Source organism: Colletotrichum godetiae (assembly GCF_030913485.1).
Source record: "Colletotrichum godetiae strain CBS 193.32 chromosome Unknown BDP55scaffold_1, whole genome shotgun sequence".
NCBI lineage: Eukaryota > Fungi > Ascomycota > Sordariomycetes > Glomerellales > Glomerellaceae > Colletotrichum > Colletotrichum godetiae.
The window spans coordinates 1,910,104-1,931,248 of record NW_026851249.1 but is presented as its reverse complement, the minus strand read 5'-3'; the positions used below and the strand labels follow the sequence as shown (position 1 = coordinate 1,931,248).

The window sequence follows — 21,145 nt, the reverse complement described above, 5'->3', positions numbered from 1 at the left end:
GTGGATTTTACTCCCTTGTCATCACACCCCCCTCGGGGGTTTGAGGATGAGAGGGCTAAATTTTAATTTCCTTTGTTTTTCTTGTTTTAAGGTCCGATGCATAGCGGGAAAGAAAATGACGATGAAATGGAAGGGGGGGTTTGAGAGGGAGGGGATGTTGCTTGCTGCTCTATGGCTTGCTTTTCTCCCTGTACCGGGCTGGGGTTATATTCCTGCGGCCCGCTCCTTGCTCTTACTACCTATTACACTACACCCAAGACAGTATATAGTAATAATTCGCAATGCCTGATTTGGCTTACCACTTGACTTTTGACTGTTTACTTTCTTTGGGCTGGTATTCATTGATTATGATTTCCTAATGGGACTCGTTTGAAAAGGCTTTTCTTGCATGGCGAATGTTGATGGTTTGTAAGAGGAACTATGGCAGACCACATCGAGGCTTTGATTCAAAGAAAGTTGGATTGTTGGGGGTGGTATCGTTGGTTCTCGCCACGGAACCCCCCGTTAAACTTGATTTCATTTCATCTCATTTCGTATTAAAAAAAAGGGTGATTTATAACAGATTTCACCCAAGAAGAAGCAACCACGTCTCCTATTTACCCTACCCCCTTTCCTCATCCTCTCTCTCTCTTCCATCTATGAGATGAAAAAAAAGAGAAAAAACAGGCTCCTCAACTCTAAGAACTGCTGAGGAGCTTCTCGACAGCCCACTTGACAGAAAAGTTGCGCAGGTCAGAGTAATGCTGGCCGACGCCGACAAAGAGCACGGGCACATTTGTGGCGTGTACGAGACTGACGAGGGTGCCAACCATGTTGCCGACGGTGTCGCATTTGGAAATGATGAAGCCGTCGAGGGTGCGGACAGAACCAAAGGCCGCGTTGAAGTTGCGGGCCTGGGCTACTGAGTCTGTGCCGACGAGGGCCTTTGGAGAGGGTTAGTTTTTGTTTCGTTACAAATGTGAATGGCGAGAAGGGGGAAAGCAGGGGAGGGGTCTTACTTCGCCAACCATGAGAATCTTGTCAGGCTGCGCAAACTTGGCAAACTTCTCCAGGGAGGACATGAGACGCTGGTCGTTATGTCTGCGTCCAGCGGTGTCAATGAGGACGACGTCGAAGCCGTCCTGCGCGGCGTGAGCCACGGCGTCGCGGGCGACGGTGGCAGCGTCCTTGCCATAGCCCTTTTGATACAGCTCGACGCGGCCGCCCTCACGAACTGTGAGCTCCTTGAGGTTGCGGACGTGCACGGCGAGCTGCTCGACGGCGCCGGAACGGAAGGTGTCGCCGGCAGCGATGAGGACCTTGTACTTGTTCTGCAGGAGGAAGAAGCAAATCTTGGACAGGTTGGTGGACTTGCCGACGCCGTTGACGCCGACGATGGAGATGACGTAGGGGCGGGCCTTGCGGAGGGAGGTCGCGGGCGGGGCGGTAATGGCGTCAATCTCGCGGAGGAGGTCGAGCGAGGATGTTGGGGTGAGCATCTTTGTGAGGGAGGCTTCCATGGCGGCTTGGATCTTTGCGTTGATGCTTTCGAAGCTGGCCGTCTTGGCGCCCAGGAGCTCCTTTTCGACGCCCTCGCAGAGCCGTACCGCGGCTTCGCGCGCGACGTTCTTCTTGAGGAGGTGCTCCTCCATGCCCTTCATCGCTTTGTCGAGGTCCTGCTTTGAGAGCGTCTTGCCGCCGACGACATTGCGGAAGAGGCCTCCAATCGTGCTCAGACCAGACCCGATTAGTCCGCCTGAGGCTTCCGTCTTGTTGGAGGAGTCGTTCTTGGCCTGCGCCGAGGCGAGGATGTTGTGTACCTCGTCGTCCAGGTCCTTCAGCACGAATTGGCCCTTTGACGTTTTAGACCCCCATGTCGTGTGATCGACGTGCTCGACGGCGGAGGAGCGGGCGGTTGTCTCGGCTTCCGAGTCGCTCGTCGCCGACTTCGGAGCAGCCGAGTAGTCGAGTACCACGTCGTCCTCCTCGTCCGCCATACCGTCTGCGTCCCATTTGCGGCCCTTCTTCGTGGATGATCTCGTCGCGGGCTTGGGCCTTCTGCCGGCGGACTCATCGCCAGAAGAAAGGGGCGCAGAGTTGCCCGCCTTGCGCGCGCGCCGCGACATCTTGGCGACGGGACCGGCCTTGCCTACCAACACGCCGCCGGTTCCGGGAGTCGAGGGTCGAGAGGTCGTGGGCGTCGCGATGGGGGTCGAATCATTCGAAGTTTCGTTTGCGCTGTTCAGACCGCGACCTGGGAGAGTGTTTGTTAGCTGCCTGCACACGATTTCACCTGTACAGCGCATTCGACCTACCCCTATAGTGAAGACCCGGAGGAAGAGGAGGATCATCGCCGAGGTTTCCAGACAGCGTATTCTCCTCCTTTGCGAAGTCGGCTTCTGAGACGTTGGAGTCGCCCTTTGATCCCGTGGTTTCCAGCTCTCTGACCTGCTGGTCAAAGTACTCGTCAAACTTGTGGCATTCGACCACTGTCGTGTGCGGCTTCGTCAACTGTTCTCCGTACAAGTCCACGAAGATGGTCTTGATGTTGTCGACAAGCTTGTCAATCCATGACAGGTGAAGTAGTGATCTGTAAACGGCCTGCTCGCACACCTCGTCAGTACCATGGCTATGCGGTGCGCGGCGCATTGGCTGCTGCTGGATTCCCATACCACAAAGATGACACCTAGCTCCTTGACAAACGTATACCGTAGTGTGTGCTGGTCGCGCTTGTATGGGGGGTTGCTGGCGGCGGACTGGCTGGAGGCAGCGCCGCCCTTTTCCTCGATGAAGACATCGGCAATGAAGTTGTTGATGACGGACGGGTTGACCGGCGCATAGGTTCTGGACCAGAGGACGACCCCAGAAGTGGTCAGGATCTCGAACGTGTCCAACATTGTGTACGCGATTTCGGTTTCGTGTTTTACGGCGACACAAAGATCGTGGAGCTCGGGGGATGGGCGGAAGAGGAGAGAGAAGGAGACTTGAGTTGGAGGCGACTTCCTCGATCCCAAAAGCTGGCCTGTGGCGCAAGACCCATGGTCAACGAAGTGGGCTGGACGCTCCTTTGGGGGGCAGGTGGGTGAACCCTTGGATCTGGGGCCCCTATCGATAAGCTCCGGAGACGCGGACTTTTTGTACGGTACCCGCACTGTTAATGCTTCTCACTAGTCACCGAAAATGTACAGTGCGGAGTGAAAAGCGCAGCTTACGTCTATGATTGAGATGCTTTCTTGAATCTTGGTTGCTGCTAGTATTCCACTTTCAAACTAAAAGCCTAGAGGTCGCCCTTAATATGACGATAACTATGATATCTATACGGGCTTAGTTTAATATTTAGCTTGATAAGTCTGACAAGCTATGCTCATTATATGTTAATAATAGCCTCTCTATCATGTAAATATGATATTTATGACTTAAGCCGGCGGTAGCTTTTTTTTAAAGTACGGATTATCACTCCTTATAAACAGAAGCGTAGGCGCCCCAGCCAGAAGTCTGTCGTGTAACAGGTAAGCAAGTCTGACCGGAAGATTTCCTTGACTGCGACTGAAAAGTCGCTAGCGAAGGGAAGAACCAAACGCATCGTCACTACGATACCCACGATCAGTAGACATCCCATATGTTTCTCACTCTTGACCGTCCGCCTCTGGCATATGGCTGGGGCAGAAAGCCAGGCGGCGCGACTTCAAGAGCCTGATCACATCTCTTTGAATTAGCTACATATCCAGCTTTCGGATACACGCACCACTCTCAAAGTGGGCGAATCCAGTAACCACAGACACTGAGCACGGAATAAAGAAGAACGATAACAAAATTTCCTCAATAAGCACTCGCTATATGTCCTAGACCAGAATGTTTTCATAACTAGGGCTGCCCTCGTGTGGCTCATGGGTGACCCTGATATGAGGGTGTGTCTTTATCCGCCGGTTACTGCTCACGCAATGCAGCGGGGAAGAGAAACGAAGCAAGCTCCGAAGACAAGCAAGCCATCCTACCGTGTCTACTTAGCTGTTTTCTGGCCTTATATCCCTTTAAGTAGATCCGTCTTGTATTTGATAGTTCGGCTTCTGCTTTCTGGGACGTGCTCCTCCGTATCACGAATCAGAAGACGCGCCCTACGTTCCTTACTGCTGTCCTTATCGCCGCAATTGCCGCTATTTTGGTCATCGAGATATCTACCTGTGATTTCCCAAGAGACTGCACTTCGAGGAACCTAAGAAGAATTTGATGAAAGAGGTGGTGGTGATGAGAAAGGGGAGTTGTCGAGCTTTACCGTCACATGGGTTGCTGATAAGCCAACAGGCAGTTGTCTGCCGGCTGGTGCCAGCCCTTCAAGCGGCTTAAAAAGGCCCGCGAAAGGGCTCGTGCTGGACTGGCCAAGGACAAGCTTTGAGCTAAACCTAATTTGGCGGTCGCTACCTGCCCTGGACAGCGTGGGACATTGATGGAAGTAAACACCTTTCCGTACCAGCTCCATCGCGGCCCGCCAAAGACGACGTGGACTCAGAGAACCTGGAAGGGAGGCATCCCAACACCCACGCCGCCGTCGAATCCAACATAGCTTCCCAATCTTTCGACAAACCCATCGAACGATTCTCACGAACACGATAAAAAACCACGAGCTTATTTACACATCATGCAGCGTCCACAAACCTACGGGCAGTCGCCCCCCTTGCACCACCCCGTACCCCAGCATGTCTCGACGGTTCCCCAGTTGCGCTCGCCCCCTCCTCCCGTGTCGCAATCGCAATCACAACAAGGCTACGGTGGCAGTCCTTACCAACAGCAAGGCGGTACGAGCGGGAACGTATTCGGCGCATACGGACAGTTCATGAACGATCCCACAGCACAAGTGGCGGCCCAGTTTGGCCAGACGGCCTTCAAACATGGCCAGGAGTACATGGAGCAAAACGTACGTCAAGTCTAGGGACGGGGAGGCAGACCCCGAAGCAACTCGTCGGTCAAACGTCGAGTTTCATCATATTTTTGCTGAAGCTAATTCTCTTAAAGTTCAACCGATATGTCAACGTCAACGCCTTGAAGCACTACTTCAACGTTTCCAACTCCTACGTCATCAACAAGATAGTCCTCGTCCTCTTCCCTTGGAGGCACAAGCCATGGTCGCGCAAGCAGGCCGTCGGGCCTAGCGGACAGGACGGATGGTACCTCCCTCCGCGAGACGATATCAACAGCCCCGATATGTACATACCCGTCATGGCTGTCGTGACCTACATCCTTCTCTCTACGCTCCTTGCTGGTCTCCGCGGCCAATTCCAGCCCGAACTTCTCGGATACACGGCGTCGACAGCCTTAGTAATAGTCATGGCGGAGATTCTCGGTCTCAAGCTGGGCTGCTATTTGTTGGGTATCTCGAACGATTCGCAGCTTTACGACCTGATCGCGTACTCTGGCTACAAATTTGTCGGCATCATCGTCACTGTCACTGTGGCCGAAATTCTGAATGGTGGCAAGGGTACCGGCGGGTGGATTGGCTGGGGTGTGTTCCTCTACACTTTCCTGGCCAACTCGTTGTTCTTGGTATGTTCTCCTGCAAATCACCACTTGATACAAATGACTAACATTTCCAATAGATGCGTTCGCTCAAGTACGTTTTGCTCCCTGAAAACGCAGCCAACGGTGCTGGCCCTATGCAGACTGGTGATTCCCGAGCCAAGCGAAACCAGAGGACCCAGTTCCTCTTCTTCTACTCCTACATTGTCCAGCTACTTTTCATGTGGATCCTGTCGAGGCCTTGAACCACCATCATCACGCTATAAAACTTACGCCAAGGGCCTCACTCTATAGAAAGGCCGATACGAGAAAAGAGTCCGGGAGTAGCTGGGAAGAGATGGCCGGTTGAAGTCAGCTTTTGGTGATGTGCGATTCATCGGACAATCAAGTTGAATTGCACGATACAACGACACGTCACTTTAGCCGCTTGCGTTGCTTGCTGTGTAGAGTCCCTAACATATTGGGGGGCCCGGTATACAGTACCCGAAGATGAGGAAGCTCTATCCCTGTAATATAGGACCAGTCGGAGCTTGTCACAAGGGGCAATCCACGACGATGAGTTGAGGCGATGAAGGGAACGCGAATCAAAACAAATGTTAGAAATCTGTATTGTAGTATCTACCTTACCAGTGCATTGAAGATTACAGTAGAACATCATGCAAGCGTTCTGCTGGCTGCGTATCATACACCCAATAAGGTTGCGCTAGTAGGCGCATCAAGGTTCTCTGTAGCGAATCAATTTTGCTGACGCTTCTGAAGATGGCAGCCTTCCCAGGCAATTCCCTCAGTATTTTCGACCTCTTATGAAGCACGATAGCTATGCTCATGCCCAATAAGACTCGCTCTTGTGAACCTCGATGCTTGTTGCCTATTGTGCCTGGAACCATGTAAGTGAGCTGCCACGTTGTCTAGCCTATTGGAGCTCTAGCTTGCTTTGAAGGGACAGCTGTCAGGAGCCCCACAAATCAGACATGTCATCAGTGATTCGCCGGTCCGAACTTGGACACCGGCCACCTCCACAAGCCGGGGTCGCTCCTCCCTCCACAGTCCACGACGAACCCCCGCCAGATCTTCCACCATCCGGCCCTGCATCCCGTGCAAACCTCAAACCTCTGCCGATTACAAATGCTTCAGCTTGGAAGGGTCAATGAACAGATTGCAATTTACATTCGACTCACTTTCTTTGCGCATTGCAGCATATAAATACTGACGTCTCAAGGCACCTATTTCCCATCAAGGCACTCTTATCTCTACCTAGGTATCTTCCTCTGCCTCAGCTTAAAGCCGCTTCGCAAGAATCCACCTGCCGTGGTTTACCCGACACGACAGTCTGCATCGCTCATTTCAACTCACCCATACCCGTTATTTCAGATCTTCAACAAATCAAAGTCAAGCTTGCATAGGTACTTGCTTACAAGTCACCATCATGGCGCTTCCTCCCATCGTCACTGCAACTTTGCAGTCCGCTGCCCTCAGCGGCACTTCGAACATACTGGCCCAAGTCCTCACGGCCTACCAGACCGATGTATGAATCTCCGAGACCCATGGACTCTACGCAAGGATATGTTGATCCTTCACATACCACTGCGCTGTTTTGATCATAACCTAAGATCCTCTTGCTAACACCATGGGCAGCAACAACTCGTCATCGACTGGGTCCCCGTCTTCCAGTTCATCATCTTCACTCTCCTCAGCACGCCGCCAAACTTCCTATGGTGGGTCTCCCAGCGAGCACTCGTCTTTCACCATCGCGGATCCCTCTTCTACCTGCATGCAAGATACGCGTCGTACCCGAGACCGTCGTCACTGACACATACCAGGCAAGGTTTCCTCGAAGAGAGCTTCCCGGCCTACCACGTCTCGCCCACCAAGAAGGCCATCGCCTCGGCCGCGGCCAACGACGAGAAAGCGCTCGACCGCGAGGCGCGCGAGGATAAGCTCGTAGAGCCCAAGCTCAACATCCGCAACACGCTCATCAAGCTGGTCCTCGACCAGACCGTCGGCGCCGCGCTCAACACCCTCGCGTTCAGCATGTTTATGCATAGTATCCAAACGGCCATGGTACGCCCGGAGCACCTTGCGGCCGCGCAGCACTCGGGCACGTTCTTGTTCTCGCGCGGTGCCGTTGACTATGGCAATGTTGACTGGCGGTCCGTCGTTCACAAGAGCCAGCTCGAGTTTGTGCCCATCTTCATTGCGGGCTTGAAGCTGTGGCCCATGGTCAGTCTGGTGAACTTTGCCTTTATTAAGAGCATTGAGGGAAGAAACTTGGTTGGTTCTCTTGCGGGTGTCGTTTGGGGTATTTACATGAGTCTGGTTGCTGCGCGATAAAGTGTTGCAATGGAGATGTAAGCCCGCACCATGGTGGGTAAATATCTCCATACTTTAGTGATGCTATGAAACTGATCACTAGACGGGGTCAAGATGGCAACCATTGGGTTGACAGTACGTTTTCACATTTTGGAGGAAGCGAGCGACTCGGACACAGTAAAGGGTAACGAGGAAGGAGGAAACAAGGCGCATGGAACCAAAATGGACATTTCATAGATGAAAAGGCTCTCCATGGTATTCGAAGCTTAGATACTTGGAGTGACAGCACGAACTACTTCACATGACACCTTGGTCATAGGAATTGTTCAAACCTTGACCACCACTCAAAGTGATTCTCCTCGAACCAAGTTGTAAAGACAACGGGATTCCAAATACATGGCCCCGCGTGCCTTGTTCACACCCCGTTATTTGCCCACCTCCTAGCACCTGGTATGTATCATATACCAGACGGGAAGAAGTTGGATGGCACTTTTACTTTTCGTTACAAATGAACTACTTCACACCCGCCATCTTCGCAACGCGCTTATAGAGCTTCGCCAACAAGGGAAATCTCAAAGTGACCTGCATGGTAATCTTACAGTATTCGAACAACCAGGCCCAAAAAGGGCCGTTAATCTCACCCACATTCTACGGGGATTGCTTTTTTGTGGCTGGCTGAAGGGCCAAAGCGGCTTGCTATTTGGCTATTAACGGTGAGAAGCGCCGCATGGCGTAATGACGTTGGAGGTCTTATAAAGTAAGACACTCGGCTACTATCCGTGCGACATCGTGTTCGCGTTGTGTATTGCTCCAGACGCTCGCATTGGATCACAGGTGGAATACGACTACATAGACAAGAACGCTGTCTCTCCACCGGTGGCCTTTTCGGTGAAGTGTTTTTGGCTTTCGACAAAGCTCAAAACTACTTACTTTTCTAAACTCGGCCGAGGGGTGTGGAGCATCGTCCATCTAGGTGCATCGCCGATCGGAATTCTATGCAACTTCTGCATCTTGTAATTCCGTATCCGCACTCTGTACCCATCCCTCGGAATCTGCAAGACCCAACCGACTGGTCTACTTTACTGTGTATAGTGTGGTTGTCTGGTGATTTTGCTCCGGAGCCTTCTCCTTCGTCGACTATTTTCGGGATTCTCATTGGCTGACTCGTAACGACGTCGGCGAGTGGCTTCTGATTGGCCAAACGGCGAAGAACTCGTTCCTTTTACTCCGGGAACGAGGATGATGCCGTTTGGAAGCGATGTGACGTCAGGGTTAATGCAGAGGCCACAACAACAACGACCCCCCAATCCGCGCTTACATCATGTGCATATCGGGAGCGCGGGAAGGGACGATCTGACATCCAGCAGTGCGCAGCCGCCAGGGACAAAACTCTCTTTTCCCCCTCAGCCTTCAGGAACAGGCCAGAAGTCTATTGAAGGAGCTTGGCCAGGAAAAAAAAAGGGGGAGGGAGGGAGAGGAGGTAAACAAACAGAAATGGGATGGAGTCTCGGAAACTAGCGACGTTGACTTTTTTGATGGTTGCAATTGAGGTGGGAAATGTGGCCGGGATGGGGGAAGCAAGGTGGCTGCGTTGGTGGTATTGGGGGTTGAGGACTTTTGGTGTTATTGGCGACTCCACGTGTGAAAGTCAGGATGACGTGGGGCCATAACGTCACTGGCAAATGAGCGGGCTGAACTATCTTTTTGGTCACTATCACCGCTCAGCGCGCCTTCTCAAAAGAACACTGGACCTCGAGGTAAAGAATGGAGGGGCCAATCCTCCACCAGAAGTTCAGTAGTCTCCAGAAGGTCTCAAGAACAAGATGCAGAGATGAATGGAGCAAGTGGAATGGTTGGAAGGCGCCATATCCGTAAAGAAGACGGAGAAGAAAGTCGATCCGATTTAGCACGGGTTGACAGGTCCTGTAGCGTCGAATCCGGGTCTCCATCGAAGCTTTTAGTGCAGCATTGTCGAGACGGTCCAGGGAGGCACGATGCAACCCTATCCACCCATGATTGGTTGTTGCTCTGTGAATTCCATCGCGAGCCGGGTGGAGTCGTGGACCTCTGTTTTCTCGGGGAAGGAAGTCGAGCTTCGGAGAGTGTTGGGCATTCCCACTTTTTGCCTGCCCCCCCGGTTGCTGGTTGGGGACCTTTTTTTCTTTCTCTCTCTCTCTCTCTCTCTCTCTCTCTCATTCTATGCTGCAGCAATTTCCCTGGCAGATGCAGAGATACATATGCGGACGACATGGTCTATTTGGCCCAATTCAGAACCTTTGCGATCGGATACCACGCGCGAGGTGACATTCTGGGAGTTGATCTCTTCTAAAATTGGTCTTCGGGGGCCGGATGATGGATCCCCAATCTCACTCAATATCACTAAACATCGGCATCTTAGGTTCAGTTTTGGAATCTTGGAATCCTTCTTGACCGCCTTCACCGGGCTCTCTCTCTTGCTCTCCCCTTTCCTCCCCCCCTACCAACATCAACATCATGCCGTGCCGTAGCGTAAGGTAGGAGGGGAGGAGCGAGAAGTTGTCCAATACCATGAGGGCGAGGGCTGAGACGCACGACTCAAAAGGGCATGGGACGGAAGCACTAAGAAATAAGCCATACTGAATCATTCTCTCGTTGCCGCCGCCTACAACCTATTAGTGCACCTTCCCACTTCTGCCGTCCGGTCGTCGTCTCGTCGACTTCCCCCCTCGTCGCCTAGGACTCTATCCATAGACTCCATTCGTACACTGTTGACTCCCGTCGAGAGAATCGCGTGCCGGGGTCACGATACCGTCGCAGGAAGGATCCTTCGTCATCGGATTCCGTTCCGCGTCCCCCCCCCGTCCCTTGTCTTTCCGCCTTCCCACCGCCCAGTCCTGGGTTGCCGCTTTCTAAACCTTACCTCCTTGCCAGCGTGACCTTGACTGCCCGGATAGGCACTTTTCGATTCCTCTTGCTTCCTCTCACAAGCCCGCCTACATGCACCATCTAGCATCACCAACCTGCCTGAACTCGCGACAAGGAAAAAGTCACTACTGTGTCCAGCTTCAGGTCAGCCCGAGGCCATTCCGCAAGGACAAAGGAGAGACTGACACGGCGTTGGCACCAAGAGTCCGAGTCTACTCTTTTTCTCTCTCTAAGAGACCGTCATCTGCATAGCAAGCCACATTGCGACGTCCGTCGTTCAGCCCCCCGACACTTGACCCCGGTCACCCATTGGAAAGGGTCGTCACATCATCCACCAGTGATCGTCCTCCTCTCTCACCTTCTGTTCTGACCTCCCAGCGTGCTCGTCTTGCCATCCCATCTTGTCTCTTCTTCACCTTGGAACACCTTCCCGAGGCAGATTTTACGGCGCATCTTGGCCTGCACGTCGAATCAAGGCTTCTTGCCTACGCTTGCGAATCCCCATTTCGATCCAATTCGCTGCCACGACCCAAAAGTCGGCCAAGGTCCGATGCGAGATACCCACCGCTGCAGATTTACACAACCACCTGGACAACGCATTCACGGCAAACATCCCGCGTCCTCCATCTAACAAGCTTGATTGGGGTCCTGCCGAATTCCATCAGGATTCAGGACGACTCTGTCAGCACCCAACCAGTCTCCAACTTGGTGGCCTGCTCACCGCGGACTGAGTTGCCGCCGCGTGCGCTCATCTCCACCCGGCAAGCAGAATCGCAACTTCCGAGCTCAACCACCCTCGTCTGCCTCATCCACTTTGGGCCACTATTGCACACATTACAACCCCGGCTCGCTTCTGCCGCTTTTTCTCTGCCTTCCCACTTGCGCCTGCACCTTTCTCGCATCTCCTTCACCTGCATCAAAACCCGCCCATCAGCCTCAAATCACCTCGCCCAGGGCCACAACGCGTGCGCGCGCATCTTGCCGACCCAGGCTTGATCTTCACCGGCGGGACCGACGACAACTTTCACCAGCCAGCCGCAAATCCAAGAGGAGGGACAGCGCCAAAAGGGTTGTGCATCTGGTCTGGCTGCAAGATCTCCCCTCTCTCTCTCTCCAGGCCAAGATTGGTTGAGAATGAGAGAGAAAACAGATACTGACAACGAGACCTGCCGATCCCTTGGCTGAGCGGACGACTCACACCCTGTCCACAGCCATGCATCCTCCCCCGCTCCTCGGTGTGGGCGTTGTTGATCTGCTCGAGTCCGATCCCCGACCGAGCTTCGTCGTTGCGCTACCAACTTCATTCAAGGACCCCGCGCTTGCCGAGGTTGTCTACAGCAATCCGGCTCTGGTGAGCAAGCCTGCTCTTTTCGAGGTCCTGGGGTCACTTTCGAGCCGCGACCATACAAGATTTTGGGACTGGATCACCGCCCAAGACGCCAACCCGCCACAATCTTTCTTGTATAACAACCATTTTTGGACACGAAACGCCCTGCTTTCCAGATGGGTCGTTGTGAGCTCCAACGATTTCCCAGTTTCCTCAGAGCCTCCGAGAAAGATTCGCCTGGATGGTTCGAGAGGCAGAGAGTCTAGCAGCGGTATCTTGCACCCGCACACTTCCACCGTGCCCTCGGTACCTTCGGCAGAGTCGTCCGCAGAAGACTTGTCCTATCCCCGGATCGTTCGAGCAACCACCGAGCCGCCGATAGTGTTACCAGATTTTATGCCAGACCAAGAGCCTTTTCTCGAAATGGTCGACAGTGTTGACTGGAGCGCAACTCCCCTGGGTGCCATGGACCGGTGGCCATCACTGCTTCACCAGTCTTATAGCCAGATATTGTGCAACTCTCAGCCCACAGCAATCTACTGGGGCAAGAAGCTCACGACAGTCTACAATGAGGCTTATGGAGAGATGATAGGAGCCCGACACCCCAACCTGATGGGCCATTCCGTGACCGAAGTCTTCCCTGAAATTACAGATCAGCTCAGAGATATGATGGAAAACCCTGGGCAAAGTCGTCGCGCGAGCAACGAGGAGGCATTCCGCTTTTTCCTCGAAAGACCTGACGGATCACCTCTCGAGACATACCTAAAGTGGTCGATCGTACCGGTCATGCAGAACGGCGAATGTCTTGGCTTCATTCACTTGATATCCGACACAACTCTATACCACCTTTTCCGTCGGCGGATTCAGATGCTCGTTGATATGGGCGAGGAGCTCGTCACAGCCAAAGATGTAAAATCCTATTGGAGCAAGCTGATCGAGGAGCTCTCGGAATGCGATCCCGCATACGACATACCCCTCGCGATGCTTTATTCGATTGAGTGTGATGGATCGTCACACTCTGGAAGCGAGTCGCGGCACGATTGTAATCACGTTTGTCGGCTCGAGGGCGCTCTTGGTGTTCCGGCAAACCATCCTATCATGCCTGAAACCCTGCAACTGAGGGACACCGATGCTGGTTTGGCGCCACAGTACCGAGCTGCTCTACGCAGCCATGAGCCGCTAATCATCAGCACATCAGATGGCAGTCTACCCAAAGAGTTACTGACTGGTCTGCAGTGGCGCGGATTTGGCGATCCCTGCGAAGCTGCTATTGTCCTGCCCATTAGACCCACGAAGGAGGAGGAAGTCATGGGACTGCTTGTGCTGGGGCTCAACCCTCGACGGCCCTATGATGATGCATACACCCTCTATATCCAACTGCTAGCGCAGAAGCTCACAACATCTCTGGCTTGTACAGTCTTATTAGAGGAGGAACGACGTCGAGGAAGGAACGCTGCTGAGCAAGCGGCATACGATCAGGCCATGCTGAAAGAGAAGCTCGCCTACCAGACCAAGGAAGCCACAGAGTACACCCGATTGTTCCAGACGGTTTCCGACTTCATCCCTAACGGATTTTCCCTTGGGGACCACCAAGGGAACTTTACATTCGCAAACGGCCTTTGGTACCGTATAACAGGACACCCTGACGAAGGCGGCTCGTTCTCTTGTGTATTGGAAGCAGACCGAGAAAAGATACGCGAGGCGTACAAAGAACTGCAGACAAAGGATGAAGTCGAATTTGAGTTCCGTGTCAAAGGGACAAAACATACAAACAGTGTGCTGGCAAGGAGATCACCCTTCAAAGCCGACGTGTACAGTGATCTTGATGATGAGTTGGAACGTTTTGTAATGGCCCAGGCAAAGGCTGAGCGAGCGACAGACGGAACGATCATTCGAACTTTCACTTGCCTGACAGATGTCACTGCACACAAGAGGACAGCCGACGAAGCGACCAGGAGGGCCCAACAGGCAGAGAATCTAAAGAGGATGGCCGAGCTGGCCACAGTTGGTATGTTCGATATGGACACCGGAGGACGTTTGCTTGGAGCAAACAACGTCTTTTTCGAGCTGTCGGGGATAGAAAAGGTGGATCCTTTGCAACACGAAGTCCGGCCATGGGAAGTTTCGGTCGTAGAAGACGACCTTCCAGCCTTGAGTGAGAGCGTGGCTCGGCTCGTATCGACGAAAAAGCCCCAATCGGCTGAGATACGCCTGAAGACCACATGGACTGCCGAGGATGCTGGAGGAAACCAAATCACGGCGCCCAGATGGGTACACACCACTCTGATGCCAGTGTGCAATTCAGACGGCATTGTTCAGTCGTTTACTGGCTGTGTCAGCGACGTCTCATTGCAAAAGTGGCAACTCGAATTGGAAACTCAACGCACCGAGGAGGCAATCGACTCGAAGCGGCAGCAGGATAACTTTATCGATATGACTTCTCACGAGATGCGAAACCCGCTCAGCGCTATCGTTCACTGCTCAGACGCCATCATTGCCTCTCTCGCACGATGTGAGGAGCTGGTCGACCGGCCTCTTACGCCCAAGGCAGCCAAGTCTGACGGCGAAAATAACGACAAATATTTTGATATCAAGCAGCTTCTTTCGGATAGCATCGAGAATGCGGAGACGATTGTTGCCTGCGCGCAGCATCAAAAGCGGATTGTGGACGACATCCTGACAATGTCCAAGTTGGACTCCAAGCTCCTGGCTGTCACTCCCTGCACAGTCAATCCTGTTCAAATTGGCGAGGAGGCCATCAAGATGTTCGACGTGGAGGCTCGTCGTGTTGATATTGACCTCAAAATGACTGTTGACAAGTCGTATCGGGAGCTGGGTCACGTTTATCTTGACCTTGACCCTTCCCGCGTCAAGCAGGTCCTCATCAACTTGCTTACCAACGCTCTCAAGTTCACAAAGTCTGGTTCAATCAGGAATGTGTCTGTTTGCATGAAGGCATCGCGACAACGGCCGACGGACGAGACGGCACCGGTCACCTTCATTCCCCGATCCTGCAAAGAAGAGTCGGAATACGAGCAGCCTGCTTTAGACAACCGTAGAGACCCAGTCTACATTATGTTCGAGGTCAAGGACACCGGCCAGGGCCTGTCGGAAGACGAAAAGTCAAATCTCTTCAACAGGTTCGTGCAGGCGAGCTCGCGAACTCATGTCAAGTACGGTGGAAGTGGACTGGGGCTGTTTATCTCGCGACGATTGACGGAGCTACAAAAGGGCGCTATCGGCGTGGCCAGCTTGCCGGGGGTGGGGTCCACGTTTGCGTTCTTCATTGAGGCATACGTGCCGACGGAAGCGTCGCGGAGGGAAGCCGAATCTGCGGCCGCGGATGTCAGGATGACGACTCTGGCCACTGCAGCAAACACGCCATCCACACTGCCGCGGATTAGAGCTCCCGCGAACGAACAGAGAACACCTGGCTCGCGGCCGAAACCTAAGAGTTACGACCCCCGGCTAGACGGGATCCTTGTCGTGGAGGACAACTTGATTAATCAGCAGATAACCCGTCGCGGTCTGCAGGATAGGGGATTCACTGTCGATGTGGCCAATCATGGAATCGAGGCTCTAGAAAGGCTCATGCAGTCCATGTCCTTGCAAAAGCAGGAAGACCCAGAGTACTTTACCCACAACAACTCAAGTTCCCAGGGATCTCCCGTGTCGATCAACCTCATCCTCATGGACATAGAGATGCCAGTGCAGGACGGGTTGACATGCACGCGGCGCATCCGGGAACTAGAGAAGGAAGGAAGAGTGTTCTGTGAGAGCGGTGGAAGAATCCCCATCATCGCCGTCAGCGCCAATGCAAGGCCGGAGCAGATGCAAGACGCCAAGAGCGCTGGGTGTGACGACGTGCTCGTCAAGCCTTATCGGATGCCGGAGCTAATCGAGAAGATGCAAGTGGTGGTCCGGCGGATGGGGGGCCTTTCACCCGGGTCGCCTATACCATAATGAAAGCTGCCTATCGGAGAGACGGAGGAGCGGCGGGAAAAGCATTATCGGTCACATGGAAAGCCAAGGGCTGGTGATCCTGCAGAGACGGGTACGGCGTTTAGGCAAAGGGGAGCTACAGCAGGACTGGGCTCGGGGAAGAGGACTGCTTCCGGAATTTAAGTCTAGACACACTTGGCTGTGTGTCGTGTGGTGGATGGACGAACAGAGATACCAAAAATGGCCTTGGAGGTGCTGGCGGACAGGAAGACTCCAGACGTTTGGATGTCACACGGGCGAGAGAGACTTGGCATTGGATGGCGTTGAGCGGCGGGTGGGCTAGCCAAGTCGATGAATTTGGGGAGAAAGACTGGCTCAATCCAGAGGGAAGTGAAAGGAGAATGTTTTCGTGGAATGAGAGGTTCCTCGGCAAGTCTGCTGCTAAGGGTGGTCCAGCAGTTAAAACACAGATGTAGATGGGCTAGATGGAGAGAAGGAATAATAACAGACAATTCACTACAAAACAATCAGCCTGGGTGTCAGGGATTGATTGCCTGCTGCTGTTCAAGGCCCAGGTAAAGGAAGGGTCACATACCATGTCTTTGTCACTATTCGTAGGTCCTTGCGTGCTGAATTGTAAAGACCGCCAGGTGAGGTTGTTGAAACCCCAAGAACCCGACCTGGCATCGCCAAGGTAAGAGTGAAGGGAAAAGGCATCAGACGAGACGGAGAAATTCATCATTGGTCGGGATTTTTGGGGGCCGCCGGCGATGCAGGGGGCCTGGAAGCGTTTGTGTCACGGCCCCACTATGGGCGCCGCGGGGCTTGGCCGGTGGTTCAGGGAAAGAAATCCCGGTTTGATGCCATCTGTACATCTTTTTACGCTTCGGAATGGGTTCTATGCAAGTAGGTGAGCACGCTAGTGCTACTATAGAGGAGATCTCGCTCTTCTCACTGGGGAGACTGAGGAACAATAGCTAGGAAGAAAGCTTGGAGAGGATGAGGTGCTCCATACATGGGAATGTAAATACAGGATGGCGCAACGTGAACGGGCAGCGGGGAGTGCGGGCCGACTCGGGCTTTGAGGTGTGAGAAGAGCTCGAAGTTGTGGAATCTAGAGTAAATGTAGGGTTTTTGATGCGTCCCTCGATTTTGCGTGGTACTCGGCAGGTTTAGCCCATCTCTTGGGAGCATAAGGTAGCATAAGGTACATAATAGTTGAGGGGACCGTGAAGTTGGCATGTGAGATGACAGTCCCGGCAGGGGGGGGGGGTCTTGTAATGCAAATGGAGCCTCTTGAGATGATTGAGCCAAGTTATGACCGATTTGCGTAGGGGCTTACACATATCATCTAAGCACTACATCCCCCTTTTTTTTCTAATCAATGAAATGCTTGTCTATAATCAGACGATGGACGGATGGGGGATTCTCTCGATTTCTCGAGGCCCGCTCGCGGAGGTTGGGGACGGGAGCTGTTCCTATGTGCTTGGGGAAGGTCCGTGGCTTGTTCCAATCTGAGGTTGCCCGAGCTTCCTTCCGTCGATTGTGAAGAACAATTGACAAAACTGCAAAATACGCATGTGATCTTCTTTCTTTCTTCCTTCTAGTTCCCTAAGACTTGACATGTTGTTCTCTGAAAACCTACTTTAGCGGGCAATACCTTAGCCGTCCCATCAGAGGTGGATATTGGCGCAAGTTCGATTTGTAGTGTAAAATCGGGGGAACGAGGGGGAAGTACCCCTCCCCCGCCAGGCCAGGTAGCTCCGCCAAGACTCACCCAAGGTACCTACTGCGTCGTGGGCAAAGCTCCTGCATGGCATGGCGCTATCCGCCCCCCCCCCCACCCCTTATCCAAGTGCAACAGACGGAGCTCCCACCCGAACCTCACTTCCTCACAAACACAAACAGTGCCCTGCGCAACGCCGTCTTCAACCGACCACCCGCATATACCGGACCTACCTGACCTTGCATACAGCTTACCTGCCAAGTACTTACTTACCTAGCCAACCGGACTACCGAATATAAACTCTCCGCAAGTCTCTCTCCCACCGACACATCTCTCTCTTCTCTGCCTTTTCTTACAAATGCCCCCGACTCCCACGCTCCTAACCTCACTCCAAAAGTTGCCCCGCCTTCGACTCCGGAATCCCATCCTCACCATCACCACCACCCCGCCATCGTCGTCACGGTCTCGCGCCTTTGTATCTCTGTGCTTACCTACTACACCGACGCCGACGACAACGACGACAACGACGACCCGTCGGGTAGCGATCTACGACACAGGACAACAACAGCAACACCGCCGATTAACAACCGGTGTTCGTCTCTGTACGAACAAAATCAACGGACGACGCAACGTCCTGCTGCTCGGGAAAGAAGTCGGCGTCGAGAGAATCACAGACGAAATGGCGGACCGGATTCACCGCGTGACCATGTTCAAGATTGCCGATGAGGGGCAGCAGAAGGAGCTGATTGAGCAGTATAAGATTTTGGGAGGGTCGCATAAGAAGGTGTGTCTCTTTTTTCTTCACCTTTCTTGTTGTTGCAGTCGTAACTTTTCCTGCGAAGCGAGGGACGGGATGAGGATGGGTGCGGAGGGGATGGGGAGCTTTCGTCCATCGGATCCCGGCACCCGGGGGTGTTCGGCCCCACTGTAGCTCATTGCGCCGACGTCGTCATGTTGGGATCGAAGAGACGGGGGGTTTTGGATTCACGTTTTCTATGACTTTGCTGTTCGTTTCGACATCACTTCATCAGACTGATACTAACGGAAATCCCACCAGGACGGAAAGCCGTACATCCTTTCCATGGTCGTCGGCCCGGCCGTCGACGACCCGCGCGCCCAGGGCTTCACTATTGTGGCCAAGACCGAGTTCGCCTCGCTCGAGGACATGAAGTACTACGACGACGAGTGCGCCGCCCACGGCGTCCTCAAGTCCTTTGTCAAGGGCAACCTTACCGTTGGCGGCGTCATGTCTGTCTACTTCAAGCCCGAGGCCATTTCCGTTTTGTAGACGTGTCTTGCGGCTGGGAGCAGAGCACCATAGGCCATGGGTCAATGAGAGTCCAGAGGGTGGTGTGGATCAAAGGGAATTCATCAAGACTTCACCAGAGAAACCGAGGTGATTGTAAGGCAGCTTTTTCTCCCCGTGTTTCTCTGGTGTAGAAAACCTCTTTCCAGAAAAATGTCAAATACTCCTTGTTGCCGGTTATGGACAGGTATCAAGCTACTTTGCATATATAGAAATTCCTCCTTCAATCCTGACACACAATCATGAAATTCACCCTCCTTTCCGGTTTGACCTTTGTTGCCTCGAACCATATTTTTGGACGTCTTTCTTTTTTTATTCCCCCCTTGCCCCCTTGTCGTGCAGAGCTAACGATTGACAACCGACTCTCCGATAAATAAACAAAAAACCACTTACAGCCCAGGATATGAGAAAAGGAAATAGAGCCGCATCACCGACAGATCGACAAGAGAAGTACACAACCACACACGCGCACACACTCATATGCTTACGAAGCAGCGGCAACAGCAGGCGCGGAAGCCGGAGCAGTCGCGGGCGCCGTAGTGGAAGCGGCAGTCGTAGCAGCAGTCGTGGCAGCCGCATCGGTAGCGGGAGCAGGGGGCTGCGTCAGGTTCCCCTCGGAGAAGTTCTTGAGCCCCTCCATCCAGGCGGCGAAGCCCGTCTCGAGCTGGCCGACCATGGTGAAGCGGAGGACCTGGGCGAGGGGCCCGTAAAAGGTCTCCCAGCAGCGGTACTCTGTGCCGTTGCCGTCCTCGGTCTCGAGGAACTCCTGGACGCGCTCCGACTTTAGGACAAAGGGGGGCACGAGGCCGCCCGTCTTCCAGCAGACGCGGTAGCCTTTGCGGCCGCGGTGGACGGGCTGGGTCTCGCCGTTTGCGACGGCGGTGGAGGGGGCGGCGTGGGTGTACTCTTCGAGTTTGGTTACGACGAGGGCCTGCTTTGTGGTTGTCTTTGCCGGGTCGAGCGTCATGTGGACTTCAAAGGTGACGTGGGTGCCCTCGAGGAGGAGTTCGCCCGGCTGGTTCTTGGCGACGGAGGAGTCGGCGAGCATGGGCGGGACGGCGAGGCCGGAGGGGCGGGAGACGGTGGCTTTGGGGACAAAAGTGTTCCAGGCTGGGTAGGTTGCCGGGTTGAGGACGGCGGCGAGGACGGCGGTGGGTTTGGCGGCGATGGGGGTCGCGCAGGCGATTGTGAGGACGGCGCCGATGTCGCCGTGGGACGGGGTCGCGAGGGGAGGGGAGACGGGGGTGGGCGTGAGGGAGGTGGGGATGGAGTCGGTGCCCTTGTCGAGGGCTTTGGGGGATTTGGGCTTGAGCTGGTCGGGGATCTGCTTGATCGAGTCCGGGATGGTGATTCTTTGGCGTATGGCCTCCATTGTTGATTACTGTTACTGAACGTTGACTGGACTTCTTCTTCTTGTTCTTCTTCTTCTTCTTCTTCTTCTGGGGGGGTATCTCTGGGTATAATGATGAATGTGACAAAAGACAGATGGATGTCGAAGGGAAGAAGAAGTTTTGCCGGATGGGTATTGATGTAAAGATGAAAGGTAAGGAGAGGAAAAGACGGCGAACGGAGAAAGGATGGAACGATGGAGGAGGAGGAGGGGGGCAGCAAGGGGGTAAGTAAAAGAGGAATAATACGGGGCCTGGAGCACAACTCAACTCAAAAGTAGGGCGAGAAGGCAAAGTAGAGGGCACACAGGTAATAGAAACGGGAGCGATTCAGGTCAGTTGTATCAAATGGACGGGATTGGGCTTTAGACTTCCTGGTCTCGTGAGGAGATGCGCGTCATGGGATGGGGGGAGGGATGGATGGAAGCCCGGCGGAGGAGGAGACGAGGAGGAAGATGAGGGGCTTGACGGTTGGCTGCCTGGGCTGGATGAGGTGTATCCAAGGTGTATCCGTAAGGTGTGTAAGGTGTAGGGGGAGGGCAGAGGACAGAGGGCAGGGGAGGAGGGGGGCTGTGAATCCGTGATCAAACGGTAGTGTCGTGAGCGTGATGTGAAGCTGTGGTATGAGGCTGGCCCGAGCAAACGGTCGGGAATAGAGGTGTGGTGTGTGGTCAATGGTGTGTCGATGAGTGAGATGTAATGTGTGTGTGGTGGTGGTTAGGTGTAGGTTGCCGACGATGATGAGATTGGCG

At 53.7% G+C, this 21,145-nt stretch overlaps 8 protein-coding genes across 8 annotated transcripts; 5 read left to right on the top strand and 3 right to left on the bottom strand.

Moving 5' to 3' along the window:
- Positions 1-900: 900 nt before the first annotated feature.
- BDP55DRAFT_641413 (SRP54-type protein) lies at positions 901-3,040 on the bottom strand. The gene is made up of 3 exons (XM_060573399.1): positions 2,652-3,040; positions 2,295-2,580; positions 901-2,233 (listed from the first exon to the last, which is right to left on the bottom strand). Exons 1-3 carry the CDS (start codon positions 2,874-2,876, stop codon positions 951-953), a joined length of 1,794 nt encoding a protein of 597 aa, XP_060437144.1. The 5' UTR covers positions 2,877-3,040; the 3' UTR covers positions 901-950.
- Positions 3,041-4,615: 1,575 nt separating this feature from the next.
- BDP55DRAFT_625619 (YIF1-domain-containing protein) lies at positions 4,616-5,735 on the top strand (the record flags this gene model as incomplete). Its single annotated transcript, XM_060571500.1, has 3 exons — positions 4,616-4,891; positions 4,990-5,517; positions 5,571-5,735. 3 exons carry the CDS (start codon positions 4,616-4,618, stop codon positions 5,733-5,735), a joined length of 969 nt encoding a protein of 322 aa, XP_060437143.1.
- Positions 5,736-6,916: 1,181 nt separating this feature from the next.
- On the top strand, positions 6,917-7,821 carry BDP55DRAFT_722603 (Mpv17/PMP22 family protein; the record flags this gene model as incomplete). The annotated part of the gene is made up of 3 exons (XM_060578631.1): positions 6,917-7,015; positions 7,126-7,205; positions 7,311-7,821. The coding sequence occupies 3 exons, from the start codon at positions 6,917-6,919 to the stop codon at positions 7,819-7,821; spliced, it is 690 nt and encodes a 229-aa protein (XP_060437142.1).
- A 1,735-nt stretch (positions 7,822-9,556) lies between these two features.
- Positions 9,557-10,542, top strand: BDP55DRAFT_19072 (uncharacterized protein). Its single transcript, XM_060565876.1, has one exon. The coding sequence runs from the start codon at positions 9,795-9,797 to the stop codon at positions 10,305-10,307; it is 513 nt and encodes a 170-aa protein (XP_060437141.1). The 5' UTR covers positions 9,557-9,794; the 3' UTR covers positions 10,308-10,542.
- Positions 10,543-11,917: 1,375 nt separating this feature from the next.
- Positions 11,918-15,994, top strand: BDP55DRAFT_539015 (hsp90-like protein; the record flags this gene model as incomplete). Its single annotated transcript, XM_060567997.1, has 1 exon — positions 11,918-15,994. One exon carries the CDS (start codon positions 11,918-11,920, stop codon positions 15,992-15,994), a length of 4,077 nt encoding a protein of 1,358 aa, XP_060437140.1.
- Positions 15,995-16,631: 637 nt separating this feature from the next.
- On the bottom strand, positions 16,632-17,284 carry BDP55DRAFT_641402 (uncharacterized protein). Its single transcript, XM_060573398.1, has one exon. The coding sequence runs from the start codon at positions 17,213-17,215 to the stop codon at positions 16,925-16,927; it is 291 nt and encodes a 96-aa protein (XP_060437139.1). The 5' UTR covers positions 17,216-17,284; the 3' UTR covers positions 16,632-16,924.
- A 584-nt stretch (positions 17,285-17,868) lies between these two features.
- On the top strand, positions 17,869-19,210 carry BDP55DRAFT_641399 (uncharacterized protein). The gene is made up of 2 exons (XM_060573397.1): positions 17,869-18,483; positions 18,757-19,210. Exons 1-2 carry the CDS (start codon positions 18,058-18,060, stop codon positions 18,985-18,987), a joined length of 657 nt encoding a protein of 218 aa, XP_060437138.1. The 5' UTR covers positions 17,869-18,057; the 3' UTR covers positions 18,988-19,210.
- On the bottom strand, positions 19,211-20,496 carry BDP55DRAFT_641397 (uncharacterized protein). Its single transcript, XM_060573396.1, has one exon. The coding sequence runs from the start codon at positions 20,375-20,377 to the stop codon at positions 19,490-19,492; it is 888 nt and encodes a 295-aa protein (XP_060437137.1). The 5' UTR covers positions 20,378-20,496; the 3' UTR covers positions 19,211-19,489.
- Between the last annotated feature and the right edge of the window lie 649 nt (positions 20,497-21,145).